Consider the following 20,818-nt stretch of genomic DNA (forward strand, 5'->3'; position numbering starts at 1 on the left):
CAAATTTCAGTGTTTTTGGTTTGATTATATTATTGAATTAAATTTATTATTATTATATTATTATTTTTTATGATTATTTATTAAATTATAATTTATGATTTCGTGTTTCAAATTTGATCATATCCGGAATGTTTAATAGACTCTTGTTTGGACAGATTTCAGTGAGTTATTCCTAAATATTACAGCCTACAATAAAAAACTACATATTTCCATGCAAAAAAATGGTACCGCTTTCAGCACAAAAAATCGGAAAGAATCATACCGCCGAGGAGGTTAAAAAATAAAAGACCTGACAGGTGATCTAATCCCTCTCTATTCAAAGCTAAGAAAAAAGTTTTACCTTTAGTCATACTAAAGGGGGAGCACCTATATACATGCACATAGGGCTCATTTACACCTGCTTTGCTCTCTGAGGAGCGATTCATGTTCAGATCACTCTTCAGAGAGCATTTGACAGGTAAGGAGGCATTGCATTGCCTACCCACTGCCTATTTTAACCCCCTGAATGCTGGACTACCATGCTCCAACTGCACATGTTGTGTGGGGTTGCGGAGCAGTTGCAGTGTGGCTCCATTCACATAAAAGGGGGTATAATTCCTACCATGGCCACAGCATGTGTCTACCCCCAGTCGCCAGGGCTGCTTTTAGAAACCACGGGGCCCCAAACAACCAACCTGAAAAGGCCCTCCCAAATAAACACAGTTTATAATGCTTCAGTTATGAATGAACACAGTGAGTGATCGGTACCAATCACTCAATGTCTTCATTCGGGAAAGGAAGTAGCTGTTAAATGTGACATATTTGCTGGATCCTTCCCCCACTCTCCATCCTGAAGGATCGTTTTGTGTGCTTGCAGCTGATGGTGGCAAGGAGAGGAGGGAATCCGGCAGCACTGCGGGGGGGTGGGAGCACACAAAGGGGGGCCTGGGCAGCAGGGGGAAATGTATGGTGCACAGGGAGGGTGATTGGTGCAGTGGGAGGGAGAAGCCAACTTTCAGTTGCTGCAGAGTGAGCCATTCAAGGGATCAGTTCCAGTAACTGCACGCCCCCCTGTGCCATGCCGATCACCCTCCCTGCCCACATCCAATTCACCCAGCTGTCTGGGCCCACCTGCTGGCCTGGGCTCTGTACAAGAGGACTGGTGGTACCCCCTTATCCACAGCCCTGCTGGTCACAGTGTCTGTAGCTAAATGGGAAGCAACTGAGGGGCTATAAAAATGCAGCTCAACTGTGGGTTTTTTTCCCCTCAACCATAAGTGTAAACGAGCCCATAAACACAAATTGTTCCAAGCATTTTTCAGGCACTTCCAAGTCTATGGGTCCAAAACCACACAATTCTGCCCTAAAAGAAACTCATACTTTTTCGTACTTCATAAGTGAAAAGTAACTCAAGTGTAAACGAGCCCATTCAGAATAATAGGATTCATCTTCTTGGACATTGTTGGGCTTTGCAAACCAAGCAACAAAATGCATCCGATGCGAATGGGGTCTTATTGTGATAGGCTCTCTAAATTGTCCCTAGTATGTGTATGTATGAATGTGAGTTAGGGACCTTAGATTGTACGCCCCTTGAGGGTTAGGGACTGATGTGAATGTACAACATATATGTAAAGTGCTGCGTAAATTGATGGCGCTATTTACAGTAAGTACCAGGGGCGGACTGACCATTCGAGCACTCGGGCACTGCCCCAGGGCCCGGGGTCAGTAGGGGGCCCCATGAAATGCCCCTGGTACCTTTTTTATAGGCTTTTTTGAGTGTGGGCAAGGACACAGGGGCCCCGTGATCCCCTATTTGCCTGGGGGCCCCATGAGTTGTCAGTCCGCCCTTGGTAAGTACATTAAATAAAATAAATAAAATAATAAATATAGTAGAGCAAGCTGGTAAAAATAAATCTCAGTTTATACTCCAACGTCTCTAATTTCAGGTTCAGACTGCTCTGGGGAACTCTGCCGCCACCAGTATGGAGGGACTCCGCTGCCAGCATAAAGTCAGACTGACCTCTATAGAAGACATAAAAGTGTACAGAAAGAAAGGTCGGCGTCACTCCCACAACTCCCTTACCATAGCCGTCATCTGTTCCCCTCAATCTGTTGTTATACTTGTATCTTCTGTCTGTCCTCATTAGTGGTAAGCGTCTGAAATTTTATTTTTTAGAAAGCAATTTAACTAGTGCCAAGTTGTCATCGTGCTTACTTAAAGCGGAGCTCCACCCAAAAGGGGAGGTTCCGCTTTAAAGACTGGTCCCCCGCTCCCTATTAAGGATTGGCACCTTTGGGGAGCGGGTACCCAAAATTGACCAGTACCCGCTCCCACTTCCTATGTGAGCACGCGCCTCACAGAAAGGTCCTGACTTGCGGTCAGGAGCTTTTCAATCATGTGACCGTCGTGACAACCGATCACAGTGGTCACATGACCCTAGACCCTGGCCCACCTCCTGACATCACACACCCTTTAAAGGGCTGGCGCCAAGTGGTTAAGGATCTGCTGTGTATTTGACGGACTTTTGGAGGGGTCCATGTGTGTTTTTTTTTAGAAGCCGGCAATGACTGTCATTTGCCAGTAATTGATACTGTACCTTTTTTTTTTTTCTAAAGATCACTTTTGCTTTAGCACATCCTACAACAGGAATGACAAAAAAGTACAGTTGATCAATCCTGAAGTACTGACAGCCAATCTAATTTCTTGAGGTCCAAGAATGTCAGAACAGTACAGATATCCCCCAAATGACCCCTTTTTGTAAAGTAGACAGTCCGACGTACTTCATAACAGGCATGGCGAGTTTTTTGAAGTTGTATTTTTTTTGTCATTTTTCGGAAAATGAAAAAATTAAAAAAATTATTTTCACTATTTTTTTTTTACATATTGTCACCAGTGCAGTACAGTGTTATCATATAACTGGCATGGCGGTGATCAGGGACACTGACTGGTGACAGTATGAAAAAAAAATATATATATTTTTTATTATTTTTATTATTTTTTTTTATTACATTTTTGTTCTTTTTTTAAGATTTTTTTTTCATATTTCACTATGACCAATGTAGTACAATGTTACCATAGTAACATTGTACTACTTTGGGGAAGTGATCAGTGTTTTTTTTTTTTTTACACAATTTGCTTATAGCAAAGAATTACTTTGCTATAAGCAAGCATTTACCTGAATGACATCGATTCATTCAGGGTTTTTTGGCCACAGCTAATCACATGACATGTGCATGTGATTAGCTGTGACCATTCACAGCTAGACACTAGTATACAATGGATGGCATAAATGAAGCCATCCATTGTATGCAACTGTCATGTGACCTGCTGTGATTGGTCACAGCAGGTCACATGGTACTGGCAACGGGGGCCGATACTCAGATCTGTCATCGGCCGCGCCCGAGGTACAGGGCCGGCGACAGATCGCGCCACTGCGCGGCTCTGCAGCATGTGCGGGAGGACACCATATGGCGTCCACCCGGAACGCTGATGACATTTGCCGGCCGCCATTCGGCCATAGGGCGGGCGGCAAATGGTTAACCACTTCCCAACCCCGCTATAGCCAAAATACAGCCACAGCGCAGTTGTCTAATTCTGGGAGGACATCCATGGACGTCCTCCCAGAACACGTCCCCCTGCGTGCCCTCAGCTGTGCGCACCCGGCGCCACCGGCGATACGATAAAAGGCCAATCACAGCAGCTTTTTACCACGTGATCAGCTGTGTCCAATGACACAGCAGATCCGTGGGTAAGTACAGCTGCCAGTTATTGGCTGCACTTTCCTCACGCTGTCACAACTTGATGAAAGTACTGCTGAGAATCGGCAATTGTCAGCGAAGAGATCGGCACTGATCATCAGGGCACCGATAATCATTGCCCTGATGATCAGTGCCCAACTGTGCCACCCATCAGTGCTGTCCATCTGTACCCATCAGTGCCACCCACCTGTGTCCTGCAGTGTCACCCACCTGTGTCCAGCAGTGCCCCCATCAGTGCGACCCATCAGTGCCACCCAGCAGTGCTGCCCAGCAGTGCCGCCAGTCAGTGTCCACCAGTGCTGCCAGTCAGTGCCACCCATCAGTGCCAGATCATCAGTGCCACCTATCAATGCCGCCTATCAGTGCTCATCAGTGCTGCTTATCCATGCCACCTCCTCAGTGCCCATCAGTGCTGCCTATCCGTGCCACCTCATCAGTGCCCATCAGTGCTTCCCATCTGTGCCCATCAGTGCTGCCTATTCGTGCAGCCTCATCAACCCACATCAGTGAAGGAGAAAAATTACCTGTTTGCAAAATTTTATAATAAAAACATAGAAACACTTGTTTTTTTTCCAAATATTTTGCTCTTTTTTGTTTATAGTTCTAAAAAATAAAACACCCAGCAGCGATTAAATACCACCACAAGAAAGCTCTATATGTGTGAAAAAAATGATAAAAAATATGGGGGCAGTGTTGCATGACCGCGCAATTGTCATTCAAAGTACAACAGCGCTGAAATCTGGCCTGGGCAGGAAGGCGGTGAAAGTGCCCGGTAGGCAAGGGGTTAATCACTACTGGTTTCTTTTTCCTAAATAAACAATAAAAGACAGAAATTTTTTAAAAAGAACCCCCCCCTTTTTTCTTTGTTTTCTTTGTTTCTGTTATAAAAATGTTCCAATAAATCATCTTTCTTCATAAATTTAGGCCAAAATGTAATTTGCTACATTTCTTTGGTGGTTTTTTCCTGACATATTGCAGCTTTTAATAGCACATGGTGAGGAGCTCACAGTGTGCGGTGAAATCAGAGAAAGCCATTTCAGTCCAGGAGAGAAGCGGGGACAACTGTGCAAGACTGAAGGGGAGGCCGGAGTTCACCTTTAATTAGAATGAATGAATTAATGGGAAAAAAAAGGAAAAAAAAATGACGCATCGACAAGAAACTAATTTCATCTTCTATTTTCTCACAGGAGAAGAGTTTCCCTCCACCGGTCACAAAGACTTTAAGCGCACTGACTTTGGGAACACTGTCGCCGGTGTGTATAGCGCAGCCCTTTTCCCAGGAGGCGGAGCCAGTTTAACAGATGGGTATTATGTCTGCCGTCATACGTGTCAACAGGACGCCTGCTGCACTGGCTTCATACTGAGCAAGATTATATTAAATAAAGGTAACAGCACCAGTTTACATGGTGAAGACTTAAAGCTGAACTCCGGCCACAAACTATTTAATTGAATATATTTCTCAGTAGGTTCTCAGCATCAATCCGCCTTGTGTGCCTCAAATGCCTTTGCATACAAGATACAGTATTACCTGGTAAGAGTAGCAATGACCTCATCCTTGTGCTGTACATAGCCTTTGCAGAGAGCAGAGCTGTGGGAGGGGCCCAACAGGCTCCACCCAGTACAGGCTGCCTGCAGAAAACTATAAGGTGGGGAGGGACAAGACCAGTCACCCTGCACAGTAAGAGAGAGCAGCAGTGGCTGGTCTTTATTACAGGAAGTTCCTGCACAGAGGGAAAGTCTCACAATGGATTACTGCACTGTGCGTTCCTGTGCAATTCACATATGAGCTGAATGCAGTGCAGTGCAGTGCGATTTCAACCCATTCATTTCAAATGGGCCAAAATCACACTGCACAATGGATTACTGCACTGTGCGTTCCTGTGCAATTTACATATGAGCCGAGTGCAGTGCAGTGCGATTTCAACCCATTCATTTCAAATGGGCCGAAATCACACTGCACAATGGATTACTGCACTGTGCGTTCCTGTGCAATTTACATATGAGCCGAGTGCAGTGCGATTTCAACCCATTCATTTCACATGGGCCGAAATCACACTGCACAATGGATTACTGCACTGTGCGTTCCTGTGCAATTCACATATGAGCCGAGTGCAGTGCAGTGCGATTTCAACCCATTCATTTCAAATGGGCCGAAATCACACTGCACAATGGATTACTGCACTGTGCGTTCCTGTGCAATTCACATATGAGCCGAGTGCAGTGCAGTGCAGTGCAGTGCGATTTCAACCCATTCATTTCAAATGGGGCAAAATCACACTGCACAATGGATTACTGCACTTTGCGTTCCTGTGCAATTCACATATGAGCCGAGTGCAGTGCGATTTCAACCCATTCATTTCAAATGGGCCAAAATCACACTGCACAATGGATTACTGCACTGTGCGTTCCTGTGCAATTCACATATGAGCCGAGTGCAGTGCAGTGCGATTTCAACCCATTCATTTCAAATGGGCCAAAATCACACTGCACAATGGATTACTGCACTGTGCGTTCCAGTGCAATTCACATATGAGCCAAGTGCAGTGCAGTGCGATTTCAACCCATTCATTTCAAATGGGCTGAAATCACACTGCACCCCACCAAAGGTAGTGCATGCACTACTTTTGGAAATGCACCACAACTGGATTGCATGGTACTTCTGTACCATGCAATCCGGTTTGGGCAAATGCACTGCAATTGTGGCCTGCATTTGGGGTGTCTTCAACTTTTTATTGACACCCGCTTCAAATCCCATGGGCAGTGCATTTTGAATGCAATGCAGGGAACACGTACCAATGTGAACAGGCCCTGAGAGAGTTCCCTGCTCCACTATCACAGGCTGTAAAGGACAACTCCACAGTTTTAAGGTCTTTCACATTAGAATGCAGTGCAGGTAAGCCACATTCCCATGTAGCTTCCCGCATTGCATTCTAGTTGCACTGCCCTGACGATCTGCTGCGGATGTCAGTGCACAATTAATGACACCATGTTTTACCACAACAGGTGACACCAGGCTAACAACTACTACTAATTATATCATAACCTGGATAAATATGAACCCTTAAAGATTGTCAGTTGCCACTGGTGTGGCTTTGTTTATAAACAAAGCTTCTGAAATTAATCATCATGTTATTTTTTAAAAAAACATACTTTGCCAAAACAGTCTAAATTTCAATTAAATTTTGTAAAATTCCAATCCAGAAGCAAAATCAAACTCTGAGAAATCACTACTCTCATCCCTACCTTGTTGTCTACTGCTTGTATGTGTTAACTCTTATTATTTTTCCAATATGTCACAAAGGAGTACTGTATGTTCTTACATCTGGGAAAGTTGTATTACTGTTATTATTGTAAGCAAACAAATAAATGAATCTGAATAATGATGGGTAAAGGGCCATATACAGTGGGGATCGAAAGTTTGGGCACCCCAGCTAAAAATTTGTATTAATGTGCATAAAGAAGCCAAGGAAAGATGGAAAAATCTCCAAAAGGCATCAAATTACAGATTAGACATTCTTATAATATGTCAACAAAAGTTAGATTTTATTTCCATCATTTACACTTTCAAAATAACAGAAAACAAAAAAATGGCATCTGCAAGCGTTTGGGCACCCTGCAGAATTTATAGCATGCACTGCCCCCTTTGCAAAGCTGAGACCTGCCAGTGTCATGGATTGTTCTCAATCATCGTCTGGGAAGACTAGGTTATGTCAAGCTCAAAGGTTTTAAATGCCCAGACTCATCTGACCTTGCCCCAACAATCAGCACCATGGGTTCTTCTAAGCAGTTGTCTAGAAAACTGAAACTGAAAATAGTTGACGCTCACAAAGCTGGAGAAGGCTATAAGAAGATAGCAATGCATTTTCAGATGTCAATATCCTCTGTTCGGAATGTAATTAAGAAATGGCAGTCATCAGGAACAGTGGAAGTTAAAGCAAGATCTAAAAGACCAAGAAAATTATCAGACAGAACAGCTCGCAGGATTGTGAGAAAAACAATTCAAAACCTACGTTTGACTGCACGATCCCTCCAGAAAGATCTGGCAGACACTGGAGTTGTGGTCCACTATAAAGAGATACTTGTACAAATATGGTCTTCATGGAAGAGTCATCAGAAGAAAACTCTTCTACGTCCTCACCACAAAAATCATCGTTTGAACTTTGCAAATGAACATATAGACAAGCCTGATGCATTTTGGAAACAAGTTCTGTGGACCGATGAGGTTAAAATTGAACTTTTTGGCCGGAATGAGCAAAGGTACGTTTGGAGAAGAAGGGGCACAGAATTGAATGAAAAGAACCTCTGTCCAACTGTTAAGCATGGGGTTGGATCAATCATGCTTTGGGGTTGTGTTGCAGCCAGTGGCACAGGGAACATCTCACGAGTAGAAGGAAAAATGGATTCAATAAAATTTCAGCAAATTTTGGATGGTAAGTTGATGCCATCTGTGAAAAAGCTGAAGTTAAAGAGAGGATGGCTTCTACAAATGGATAATGATCCTAAACACACCTCGAAATCCACGGGGGATTACATCAAGAGGCGTAAACTGAAGGTTTTGCCATGGCCTTCACAATCTCCTGACCTCAACATAATTGAAAATCTATGGATAGTCCTTAAAAGAGCAGTGCGTGACAGACAGCCCAGAAATCTCAAAGAACTGGAAGACTTTTGTAAGGAAGAATGGGCAAAGATACCTCAAACAAGAATTGAAAGACTCTTGGCTGGCTACAAAAAGCATTTACAAGCTGTGATACTTGCCAAAGGGGGCAGTACAAGATATTAACTCTGCAGGGTGCCCAAACTTTTGCAGACGCCATTTTTTTGTTTTCTGTTATTTTGAAAGTGTAAATGATGGAAATAAAATCTAACTTTTGTTGACATATTATAAGAATGTCTAATCTGTAATTTGATGCCTTTTGGAGATTTTTCCATCTTTCCTTGGCTTCTTTATGCACATTAATACAAATTTTTAGCTGGGGTGCCCAAACTTTCGATCCCCACTGTAAAATGGCCTTTATGTAAAAGCGGCAAAGTTAATTAAGAAAACGATACAACACTTGAACTAAGTTTAAAAAACAATATTCTACAAAGACTTCAAACGTGGACTGATATTTGTTGTTCTAGATTAATATCCATACTGATATATTCCTGGAAATCCAGTGGTGACACATGAGGATGCAGATGATGTGTGTAAATTGCTTAATCAAAACACTCAATTATAAAAATGTGCTGCTGAATATGGATATATTCCCAAACATGTACAAGCTAATATAAAACTTGGATCCTTTATAGAGAAATTGGATTTATAGGAATAACAGAGTATCATCTGCTCCCCTTATGGTATAGAACAGGAAATTTATTGATGAGAAATGTGTGTATTAGCAGGATACATGTGCATTCCACAGTGCCTTTGAAGAAGATAAAAATACTGAAATAATTCAGCTGCAATCAGGTTCCAAAATACACAGTAAACTCCGCGAGAATGCACATTTGGTTCAGAGGATAATAATGACAATTGTAATGCACTGTATGGCCAAGGTTAGTCAAGACTACAGTTGCAAGAAAAAGTATGTGAACCCCTTGGGATTATGTGGAGTTTTGCATGAATTGGGTATAAAATGTGCTCTGAACGTCATCTAAGTCACAACAATAGAAGAACACAGTCTGCTGAACATAATACTACACAAACATTAGATGTTGCCATGGTTTAATTGCACATAACATGTAAACATTCACAGTGCAGGGAGGAAAAAGTATGTGAACCTTTGGACTTAATAACTGGTTGACCCTCCTTTGGCAGCAATAACCTCAACCAAACGTTTCCTGTAGTTGCAGATCAGACCTGCACAACGATCTGGAATAATTTTGGACCACTCCTCTTCACAAAACTGTTTCAGTGTAGCAATATTCTTGGGATGTCTGGTGTGAATCGCTCTCTTAAGGTCATGCCACAGCATTTCAATCGGGTTGAGGTCAGGACTCTGACTGGGCCACTCCAGAAGGCGTATTCTGTGCTGTTGCAGCCATTGTTTTGTTGAATTACTTGTATGCTTTGGGTCATTGTCCTGTTGCATCACCCATCCTCTGTGGAGCTTCAGTTGGCGGACAGATGGTTGTGCGTTTTCCTGCAAAAAGTCTTAATAAACCCTGGAATTCATTTTCCCATCAATGACAAAAATCCGTCCAGGCCCTGAGGCACCAAATCAACCCCAAACGATGATGCTCCCTCCGCCATGTTTTACAGTGGGGATGAGGTTTTGATGTTGGTGTGCTGTGCCTTTTTTTCTCCACACATAGTGTTTAGAGATGAGCGAATTTTTCAAAAATTAGATTCGCCTGATTTGCCGAACTTTCCGAAAAAATTCGATACGATTCGAATTTATTCGCCGTGAATTTTACTTATAAAAAGGGTTTCTAGGCTTCAGAGAGCCTTTATATTAGTGCAGAACACTATACCTTTAATTTAAATGTCCTTGGAGTCTGCTGGGGAAGAGAAATAATACTGTCAGTCAGTATGACATGCAGATGAGTGCCGTCGATCTTAGAATCACCGCACACTTCACTCATTTGGGCAGTCACGGGGCCAAAGAAGAAGAAGGAGAAGAAGAAGAAGAAGAAGAAGAAGAATGAAAAGAAGAAGAAGAAGAATGAAAAGAAGAAGAAGAATGAAAAGAATGAAAATAAGAAGAATGAAAAGAAGAATGAAAATAAGAATGAAAAGAAGAATGATAAGAATGAAAATAAGAAGAAGAATGAAAAGAAGAATGAAAAGAAGAAGAATGAAAAGAAGAATGAAAATAAGAAGAAGAATGAAAAGAAGAATGAAAAGAATGAAAAGAATGAAAAGAAGAATGAAAAGAAGAATGAAAAGAAGAAGAATGAAAAGAAGAAGAATGAAAAGAAGAAGAAGAATGAAAAGAAGAAGAAGAATGAAAAGAAGAATGAAAAGAATGAAAAGAAGAATGAAAAGAAGAAGAATGAAAAGAAGAATGAAAAGAAGAATGAAAAGAAGAATGAAAAGAATGAAAAGAAGAATGAAAAGAATGAAAAGAATGACAAGAAGAATGAAAAGAAGAATGAAAATAAGAAGAAGAATGAAAAGAAGAATGAAAAGAATGAAAAGAAGAATGAAAATAATAAGAAGAAGAATGAAAAGACGAATAATTCCAGTAAAGCAAAAAGTGTATGTGCAGAGTTCCTCTATTTCTGACAGTTCTCTGACAGTTCTTTCACATTTACAGCGATTGAAACATTGTATCTATTTGTTTCCTAATAAAACATCTGTATCCTAAATGGAAACAAATACATACAATGTTTCAACCGCTGGAAATGTGAAAGAACTGTCAGAAATAGCGGAGCTCTCTGCAGGGACATTTTTGCCGGCTTTTGAAGGGATGAAAACGGCCGATCAGGAAAAATTCGATTTGACCATCCGAAGTCGGCAAAAATTTGGATTCGCCGCGAATCGAATTTTTCCTGAAATTCGAAACGAATTCCACTTCGCCTGATTCGATTCGCTCATCTCTAATAGTGTTGTGTGTTCTTCCCAAACAACTCAATCTTGGTTTCATCTGTCCACAGTATATTTTGCCAGTAGTGCTGTGGAACATCCAGGTGCTCTTTTGCAAACTTCAAACGTGCTGCAATATTCTTTTTGGACAGCAATGGCTTCCTCCGTGGTGTCCTCCCATGTACTCCATTCTTGTTTAATGTTTTCCTTATTGTAGATGTGTCAACAAAAATGTTAGCATGTGCCAGAGATTTCTGTAGGTCTTTAGCTGACACTCTGGGATTCTTCTTTACCTCATGCAGCATTCTGCGCTGTGCTCTTGCAGTCATTTTTACAGGACGACCGCGCCTAGCGAGAGTAGCAACAGTGCTAAACTTTCTCCATTTGTAGACAGTCTGTCTTACCGTGGACACATGAACATCAAGGCTTTTGGAGATACTTTTGTAACCCTTTCCAGCTTCATGCAAGTCAACAATTCTTGATCGTAGGTCTTCTGAGAGCTCTTTTCTGCGAGGCATGGTTCACATCAGACAGTGCTTCTTGAAACCAGTAAACCCAAAACAGGTGTGTGTTTTTTAAGGGCAGGACAGCTGTCAGCAACACATCCAATATCATTATACTGATTGGAGTCAAGGTTGGCTCACTCCTGGCTCCAATTAGCTCTGGGAGAAGTCATTAAGCTACGGCCTCACATACTTTTTCCTCCCTGCACTGTGAATGTTTACATGTTATGTGCAATTAAACCATGGCAACATCTAATGTTTATGTAGTATTATGTTCAGCAGACTGTGTTCTTCTATTGTTGTGACTTAGATGACGTTCAGAGCACATTTTATGCCCAATTCTTGCAAAACTCCACATAATCCCAAGGGGTTCACATACTTTTTCTTGAAACTGTATATGAGTTTGTTGGCCATCCCATTCCAAAACATTGACATTATTATGGCGTTGCCCTTCCCCCCTTGTGGGTATAATAGCATCCACTCTTCTGGAAAGGCTTTCTATACGATTTGGAAGTGTGTCCGCAAAAATTATATTCATCTAAAAGAGCATTTGTACCAGTTTTGGACGATTCGCAATTTGCATTCTAATTCATCCAAAAGGTGTTCACTAGGATAGATGTCAGGGCTCTTTGAAGGCCACTCAAGTTCTTCCACATCAAACTCATCAAACCATATCTTTATAGAGTTGGCTTTGTATACGGGTACAGTCTCGCTGGAACATAAAGGTGCCTTCTCCAAACTGTTGCCACCAACAGTTGCCACCATAGAAGGACTAAGATTACCAATGCTGGCGAGTGCCTCTGCAATTTTTCTATCAATGTCATTGTATACAAGGATAGTGCTGCGCTAGTCCCATCATAATAAATGTGATCCTAAACATCATAAAATATTCCACATAACATAACTAATATAACACTAAATGAATACTATATTATATTCCTGTGGATATAAATCAACGCGTGTGTGTGTGTGTATATATATATATATTGTGGCAGTGCGGTATCCTGCCATGGTGAAAATCAAGGTTATAGCCCAAGATTCTCAACTATACAGGTTGAGGGGCTCCAGGTAGTTCTCTTAATGCAGAGGAAACTGGTTTGTCAGTTTCCTCGTTGGTTCGTAAAGCCCGTTTTGGGACCTGGGGCCTGGAGATTGTGAAGTAATTTGGGAGGGATGAAATCTCCAATCCTGGGTCCATATTTTCAGAACCCCCAGCACATTAATTGCACAGGTGTGTGCAGGCCTTTTTGTAGAGGCCAAACCATGGTTCTGGGCTCCACCCCGGCACACAGGAGGTCATTGCCCAGGAGTCAGGAGGGCTCCACCTAGGAGTGGTGGGAGCCAGAGCAGCAAGGGGATGTAAATGTGAGAGAGCCAGGAGGCTGAATATTTGTTTCATTTGTTTTGACGGTGGATACCCCTACGTGGGAAACATATGTTATGGAGCTTTCCTTTAACCACCTCCCGCCTGCCATATAGTCCAATGATGGGTGCAAGGTGGTTCTCTCGTTCTGGGAGGACGTCATATGACGTCCTCCCATTCTCACTGCGCATGCGTGGCTCAGGGAGCGCGCAGCGCGGCGATCGGCGGTGCGCTGCCTCCCTCGGACACAGCGGATCACCAATCACGGAAAGAGCCGAAGATGTCGGCTCGGTCATGTGATCAGCTGTGTCCAATCACAGCTGACCACATGTAAACAGGGAAATGCTGGCTATCGGCATTTCTCTTCTCTCGAGCTGTCACGCTGATAGCTCGAGAGGAGAGGAGAGCCGGTAATCGGCTTTCCGCGGAGGGGACATGTACACTGATCATCAGGGCACTGATGATCAGTGTAGCCCCAGCAATGCCACCTGTCAGTGTCCATCAGTGCCTCATGCCAGTGCCCATCAGTGCCACATATCAGTGCCTACCAGTGCACATCCATGCCACATATCACTGCCCATCTGAGCTGCCTTTCATTGTCACCCATCAGTGCCAGTCAGTGCCACCTATCAATGCCACCTATCAGTGCTGCCAATCAGTGCCGCCTATCAGTGCCAGTCAGTGCCACCTATTAGTGCGCATCAGTGCCACCTATCAGTGCCAGTCAGTGCCTGGGCAGGAAGGGGGTATAAGTGCCCGGTAGGCTAGCGGTTAAATAAAATTGGGCTAAAAGGCCCTTAAAAAAGAAGAAAGCGAGTGGCTGTTGGCTTTAAAAGCTCTATCCTTTATGTTAGTTCCCACAATATTTATTGCCAATAAAAATGTCCCAATCTCAAATCACAAAGTCCAATTATAGGTCCAGTGGTGAACTAAAAAAATCGTGCTTCAAAACAAAGTCCCGTTGGCAGGACCAAAAAGCTCTGTTGAATGAACACTTGGTGGGAGGTCATATTTTTAAGGTGAGAGTTCACCTGGTGATGGTTTGGCACTGGAATTCATGTATATTTCCGCACAGAGGTGAAGTTCTGTTTTGCAGCAAGGTTTCTTAGCTCACCACTGAACCTCTAATTGGACTTTGTGATTTGAGATCCGTATATTTTTATTGGCACTACATATATGCACACATGTGTTGATTTACATGCACAGGAATATATTATGGTATTAATTCAGTATTACATTAGTTATATTATGTGGAATGTGTTATGCTGTTTAGGATCACATTTATTATGATGGGACTAGCGCAGCACTATTTTTGATATATTGAAGTTTTACATGACTAGTATGAGAGGGCACTGAGTGCACTGCGGCTAGACATTATTCATATATTATTTATGGATTACATTATACAGTATATCACGTTATATTACGGATTTCTTATGGTGTGTGTAGCTGTAACGGACCGCCTGACAGTACCTCTATCAGTCCCCTGATAGAGCCTCCCCAGAGTGCAGAGTCTAAGTACTGGAGCACTTGTTCACCAGGGCCCCTGATGGTGGGGATGGACTTGGAGCGCTCCGGGACCAGGTCGCAGCTGCTAGGTATCTCTACCAGAGGTAGGGGAGTCTGCCAAGGGCTCCAGCGGGTTAAGAGTCTGATGTGAGGGAGCCCAGGGATCCCTGAGGGACGGATGGACGGATGAGCAAAGTCAGAGTCAAACAAGCCGGGTCGATAACTAGCGGGTCGGTGAGGTACAAGACGATAGGCAAAGGATAGTCGGGTCACACGCAGGGTCAATACCACAAGATCAGATCTATAAGGGAACATCCAGGAGCAGAGTCAGGCAAGCCAAGGGGTCAGGACAGGAGAAGGCAACAAGGTCAGACAATCCAGATCAGAGTACTCACAACACAGGCAACAGGATACAAAAGACCATTCGGCAACAAGCGTCTGTGCAGGGCTGGTTTAAGTAGCCCGCCCTGCACCTGACAGGCGTCGCCTAGGTCCCAGTGCCTGCCTAGTACTGTCAAGATGACGGGTGCGCCTGGGTCTTAGTTCCCTGCTACCTGCACGTCTTGACAGACGCCTACGCATGTGTAGACCCATGTGTCGCGATGGTCCCTGACAGTAGCACAATAGGGATTAGATTTATAGCAGCGCATAAGGATTGAATATTTACATTGTGAACAAGAAGATTGCCCTTCTACTGTATATCATGGGTAGCTCAAAGATGTCTTGCATCATTTGGCTTAGGACCCGTGGTATGGTCTCATGGTCCCATATGGACTCATTGACCCATGGTCCAGAAGGTTGGAAGCACACAAAATGTATTTATTTAGACACCTTTGCAATTCCAATCTTCTGACAACATTTTGGGCAGATTTCACTTCTATACCAAGGGTACCTCAATTCTAATGGACCCTGAGCCAAATGATCCAAGTACTGTTTGAGCTACCCATGGTATAAAAGTGTAAGCTCCATGTATACAGTGACAATAATGGGAAAATGTCAGAGGCACTGGCCAACATGATTATGCTTAGTCCTGCTATGGGATTATGTTGTTACTACATCTTCCATATGCTGTAAGAAAAGGTATTATAGGAGAAAATAAAAAGGTAACAGATAGGAAGGATTAGCGCTCACCTTAAAAAAGAGCATGAAGTGGCTCAAAGTTGCACTGACAGGGGAGTCAGTTCTTTGCTCTAACTGCTATGGTTAGCTTGAGTAGGTAGCTTGATAGGCTACATTTTTTCTCAAGTGGATATACAGGTGCATCTCAATAAATTAGAATATCATCAAAAAGTTAATTTATTTCAGCAATTTAATTCAAAAAGTGAAACTCATATAGTATATATATATGTATGAATGTGAGTTAGGGACCTTAGATTGTACACCCCTTGAGGGTTAGGGACTGATGTGAATGTACAATATATATGTAAAATGACTTCACTATATAAGTACCTATAATAAATAAAAATAGTTTTGCAACATATTACAATCTGACCAGCCCCTGCTCCCCCCACTCCCCTGCTTTGGCAGCTAGCAGGGGGAGCAGGCTCTCAAATTATTTTTATAAACCTGGCCATGCGGGGCGCCGCATCACTCATTCACAGTCATCTGTGAATGAGTGACTACAAGTCCCAGCAGCCTTAGCGGCTGTTAGTCCTCAATGAACTACCACAGCACTGTGAAGCACCGTGGTAGTTCATTCATTCTTCCTGTCAGCATATCTGCTTAGCCATACATTCTATACGAGCAAGCTAATATACTGACAGATCTGCAGGAGACCTGCATGGCACCAACAATCTGCTGGTTTACAGGCTCCTGCAGACAAAAATAACAAATGTACGTTTTTTTGGTGAATGTAGCCTTCAAACAAATGCCTACTGTAGTTACTGTGTGATGCACAAGCTTCATACAGCAGACACCAAACGTCCTTCCTCCCCTGATTGAGCCAAACCCTCCTTCATTTTTGATTCACAAGCTCCCTCTACCAGCCACTGCAGCTCCCAGTGGGAGGGTTTCAGCAGCTGCCAATCCAGAAAGCAATGGGCGGGACTAGGTGTGGTCAGCTGATGATTGACAAGCTACAGGCTTGTGAATATGTGACTCCCCCCCCACAATAGACACCGCCTACATGAAAGTGGCAACTCTGCTCTGATTTCAGGAGCAGTGCAGCATTGTTGCCACACCGTCGTAGGATGCTTCATTAGGTGGACTACATTGATAGGATCAACAGATATTTGTGGGACATTGCAGGGCAACTACGAGGAAACACAGATGGATTTATAAATAAATGTTGCAGCACATATTTTTTGTGAAAGGCCATAGTTCTTCTTTAAGTAGTGCTACATCATGTTTTTATCCATTGTTGTAAATTGGTTCTCCCTGGTTTATGATGTAGGTACCATTGTGTGTGGATTGCTAAGATCTCCAAATGTCTTGCTGTGCAATAAGAACGACTGGAGCAGCACGTCACGATTGGGTGGAGAGGGAATCTGCAGAGGAGTCGCATCTAACAAGCCGAAGAAAATGTTCTCATTCTTCTTAGGAGGACAAGAGTTCACGGGAAGTAAGTTATAAAGTTTGGACTCATTTTAGTTCATTTTTGTGTGGCTGAAAAGTTTAAAGTCCACCTGATAAGTGCTTACTCCCCACATGGAAGAAAAATATATTTGAATATATATTTTAAACATATTCTTCCCAAATATATTGACATATATTTGAAATGCTATAATTTTGGCCATATTCAATATATATATATATATATACACTGCATGTTGAAACACGGTTTTTATATATTACAAAATATATGAAAAATATTTTTATAAATACATTTTTTCTAAATATATTCTTCAGATTTTTTTAACATATAAAAAAGTCATTTTAACATATATTTTTACATACATTTGTAAATGCATTCCAAAAATGTAGATTTGTATTTTAAAGACTTACAGTATATTTGAAATGTATTTTAAAAAATATTTTTCATATATTTTGTAATAAAAACTCATTTCAACATGCAGTATATATATATATATATATATCTTGAAATATATTGAATATGGCCAAAATGGTAGCATTTAAAATATATGTCAATATATTTAGGAAGAGTATTTGTAAAATATACTTCAAATATATTTTTCTTCCATATGGGTCTGGCTGGATGGATTATGATTGGCATTTCATCTGCTGGAAGTCCTGGAGTTAGGAGTCCCAGACGGAGACTTTTCTGCCCAAAGTACCCTCTCTTCCCACCCCGCTGTGACTGTGGCTGACATTCAGGGGCGGACTGACAACTCATGGGGCCCCCGGGCAATAGGGGATCATGCGGCCCCTGTGTCCTTGCCCAAACTCAAAAAAGCCTTCGAAAAAGGTACCAAGGGCATCTCATGGGGCCCCCTACTGACCCTGGGCCCTCGGGCAGTGCCTGAGTTTCCAAATGGTCAGTCCGCCCCTGCTGACATCAGTTGACTTTCTGAAGTCAGTGTTGTCGTCTGCCTCCTGCTGTCCTCGTAGGGATTTTTGGAGGATCAAGAACAGACTGCTTAGTAAAACAGTTCGGCATGAAACTGTACCAAAGGTCGGGTAGAAATTAAGGAAGAGGTCTTACCAAGTCCTAGGGAATTTTAATTAGCCAGCTGGTGAATTAGCTTTCAAAGTCTTACCCAATCCTAGCATCAGATATCATTTTTCACATAAATTGCACGCATGCTAAGGGATAAGGTTGAGCTAAAGTTCATCCTGAACCCGCAGCAAACTATCACATGACAGCAGGCTGCCGGCCCAGTTATCTACAGCGTTTGAATTCAGCCATATGGCCATATTTTGGTCAGCATCCCTGCCCCTTTGAGTACCCCAGAAGAGGAGGTTTGGGCCACTCTGTGCAATACCAATGTACAGAGCAGGTAAGTGCAACATGTTTGTTAGAAAAAAAAAAGGTAAGAGGCTTTGCAACCACTTTGAAGAGATCTGTGCTGAGAAAACATGGAAGCTATTTTGTTCACTGCAGTGCACAATAAACATTGGTTACATTTTATTTGCTAATTCCCTCTAGCGTTCTCCAGAGTTGTTACATTGTATCTTTTGATGTATTTCCCCTGCTCCTCAGCTCCATCTAGTGGCCGTAAAGTGGTATTTCACTCTTGTGCATAATAAAAGAACATTTCATTCAGAAGAGAAAAAAACCTAAATATTTTTTTTTTTGCCCAATTTGCACAGAGTGAATGTACATGCAGATTCACTGGCCACTTTTTTTTCTTAAGAGACCCCTAGGAGTGAACAAGCTCTTAGTGAATTGATTTCAATGACGTTCAGTCCAGCAATAAACAACCCTGCTTCTCTCCTCATTGTAAATCACTAAACATTTTCAGAGAACCAGTAATTGTGCAAAATGTGGTTTTATACAAAATTTTTCTGAACTGGCATTGACCTTTATTATGTCTTGAAGCAAATATGATACTGTATTTATTGCTAGTAAAATTGAATTTAACAGGGTTGTGAACCCCTAAAATGAAAAGTGAACAACTCATATCATTCTATACTGTGTACTTACCTCAATCCAAAGCACCTAGTGTGGTTCCTCTCTGATCTCTCCTCCCTCTGCTATCTGCATGACTCACTTCTGACAGTCTAAAGCTAGCCATACATGCTTTAGTTTTTTTCGTCCAGCCAGTGCTGATTCTCCAATCCACACATGTGAGTAGGGTGGGGGAATTATCCTTGTTGCACTATTGCATTCTGGCAGTGGGGAGACTCCTTGGCTGTCAGAATACACAGATCAGCACCGTAGTTATTGGCTGCAGCCGCTGGTTAAGCGGCTGATATCCAAAACGGCGTTTAAATAGAAGTTGATTGGTAGATCGACTTCTTTTCAACTGCAGTGTCCACACATGGATCAAAATTCCACCAGTTTTGCATCTATGACTACCTTAAAGTGGAGTTTCACTCAAAAGTGGAAGCTCTGCTTATTTTCCTCCTCCCCCCCTCCACTGCCATATTTGGCACTTTTTTTGGGGGGGAGCGGATACCTGTTTTTGACAGGTACCCGCTCCCACTTTTGCCTCAGTTTGCTGCGGTGAAGTGAGCTGGAAGCTCAGCCCCCTCCTCCCTCCCGCAGTCTCTTGGGAACTTTCACAGGTCCCAGAAGACTACCGGACCAATCAGGAGGTGCAGCGCGACTCACGCATGCTCAGTGGGCACCAGGATGCGAAGCTGCAAGCTGTCACAGCCTGGTGCCCACAGTTGAGATGCCGGCACCATGGAGGAGAGAAGGGACGGAGCGGGTGACAACATTGCTAGACTCCGGGACAGGTGAGTGTGTGCTCAAAAGTCAGCAGCTACAGTTTTTGTACCTGCTGACTTTTAATTGACACAAAAAGGCTGGAACTCTGCTTTAACTCCACACCAAGCAATCCCAGAAGATGGCTTGGCACCCCCTTTTCCCCCCAGCACAGGTGACTGACAGCCTCAGCTGTTCATGTTTTCCTATGGGAATGTGTAGAGAGGGTGTGCCCATTCCCTCCGCTCAGGTCCCAGATTACACTGAGCTCTCCCCTCTGTGCTGTGCAGTGTGCAACATCAGATCCCCACCCCCTGCCTTCTCGTACTGAGAAAAAGCCTTTGATCGGTGTGGTTTAGAAGGCTATAGAGAAGTGAGGGTCGCAGATAAACAGATACAAATTATGTTTGAGGATTTGTTTCATCTCTGTGTATCACCTGAGGTCAGTCCCTTCACTGGGTATATGTAAGGGATTACTACCCCCGCAGAAAGGAAGAAGGACATATAAAAGACAATTCTTCTCTTTGTAGGCTACTCTTTGTTGTCTCAGAGTGTTGGGATGGTGGAGTACAGCACAGAGCTGACCAAGGACATCAAAGAAGAGATTCAGGCACTTTTCACCGGTTTCCAGAGTGTCTTCTTGCGCACAGGTAATGTATATAGGGCACATTTTCATTGCTCGTAAATAATGTGATATCCCATCCAAAAATGAAATTTTACTTACTAGCAGAGTCCAGTCGACTGAGCCAGCCCCTGGTTTCTTTGATTTTTTTGGATACTTCAAAACTGGGGTCCCACTACCATTATTCCTGATAATTTTTTTTTTCAAAATTGTCGGCCTTTTTTTGTTTATAGCCCAAAAAATTAAAAAACGCAGAGGCGATCAAATACCACCGAAAGAAAGTTCCATTTGTGGGAAAAAAAGG

The 20,818-nt window shown here is 42.8% G+C and overlaps 1 protein-coding gene across 1 annotated transcript in view; it reads left to right on the forward strand.

The window, feature by feature from the left end:
- TG (thyroglobulin) overlaps nt 1–20,818 on the forward strand; it is a 439,344-nt gene that overhangs the window by 165,112 nt on the left and 253,414 nt on the right. The window contains exons 25-28 of the mRNA XM_089685945.1: nt 1,926–2,034; nt 4,926–5,123; nt 17,016–17,183; nt 20,423–20,542. Of these exons, the coding sequence (XP_089542071.1) occupies nt 1,926–2,034; nt 4,926–5,123; nt 17,016–17,183; nt 20,423–20,542 (595 nt within the window). The remainder of the gene's footprint in view (nt 1–1,925; nt 2,035–4,925; nt 5,124–17,015; nt 17,184–20,422; nt 20,543–20,818) is intronic.

This window comes from Staurois parvus, unplaced genomic scaffold (genome assembly GCF_062004578.1).
Source record: "Staurois parvus isolate SC_StPar_1 unplaced genomic scaffold, SC_StPar_1.0 ptg000389l, whole genome shotgun sequence".
Taxonomy (NCBI): Eukaryota; Metazoa; Chordata; class Amphibia; order Anura; family Ranidae; genus Staurois; species Staurois parvus.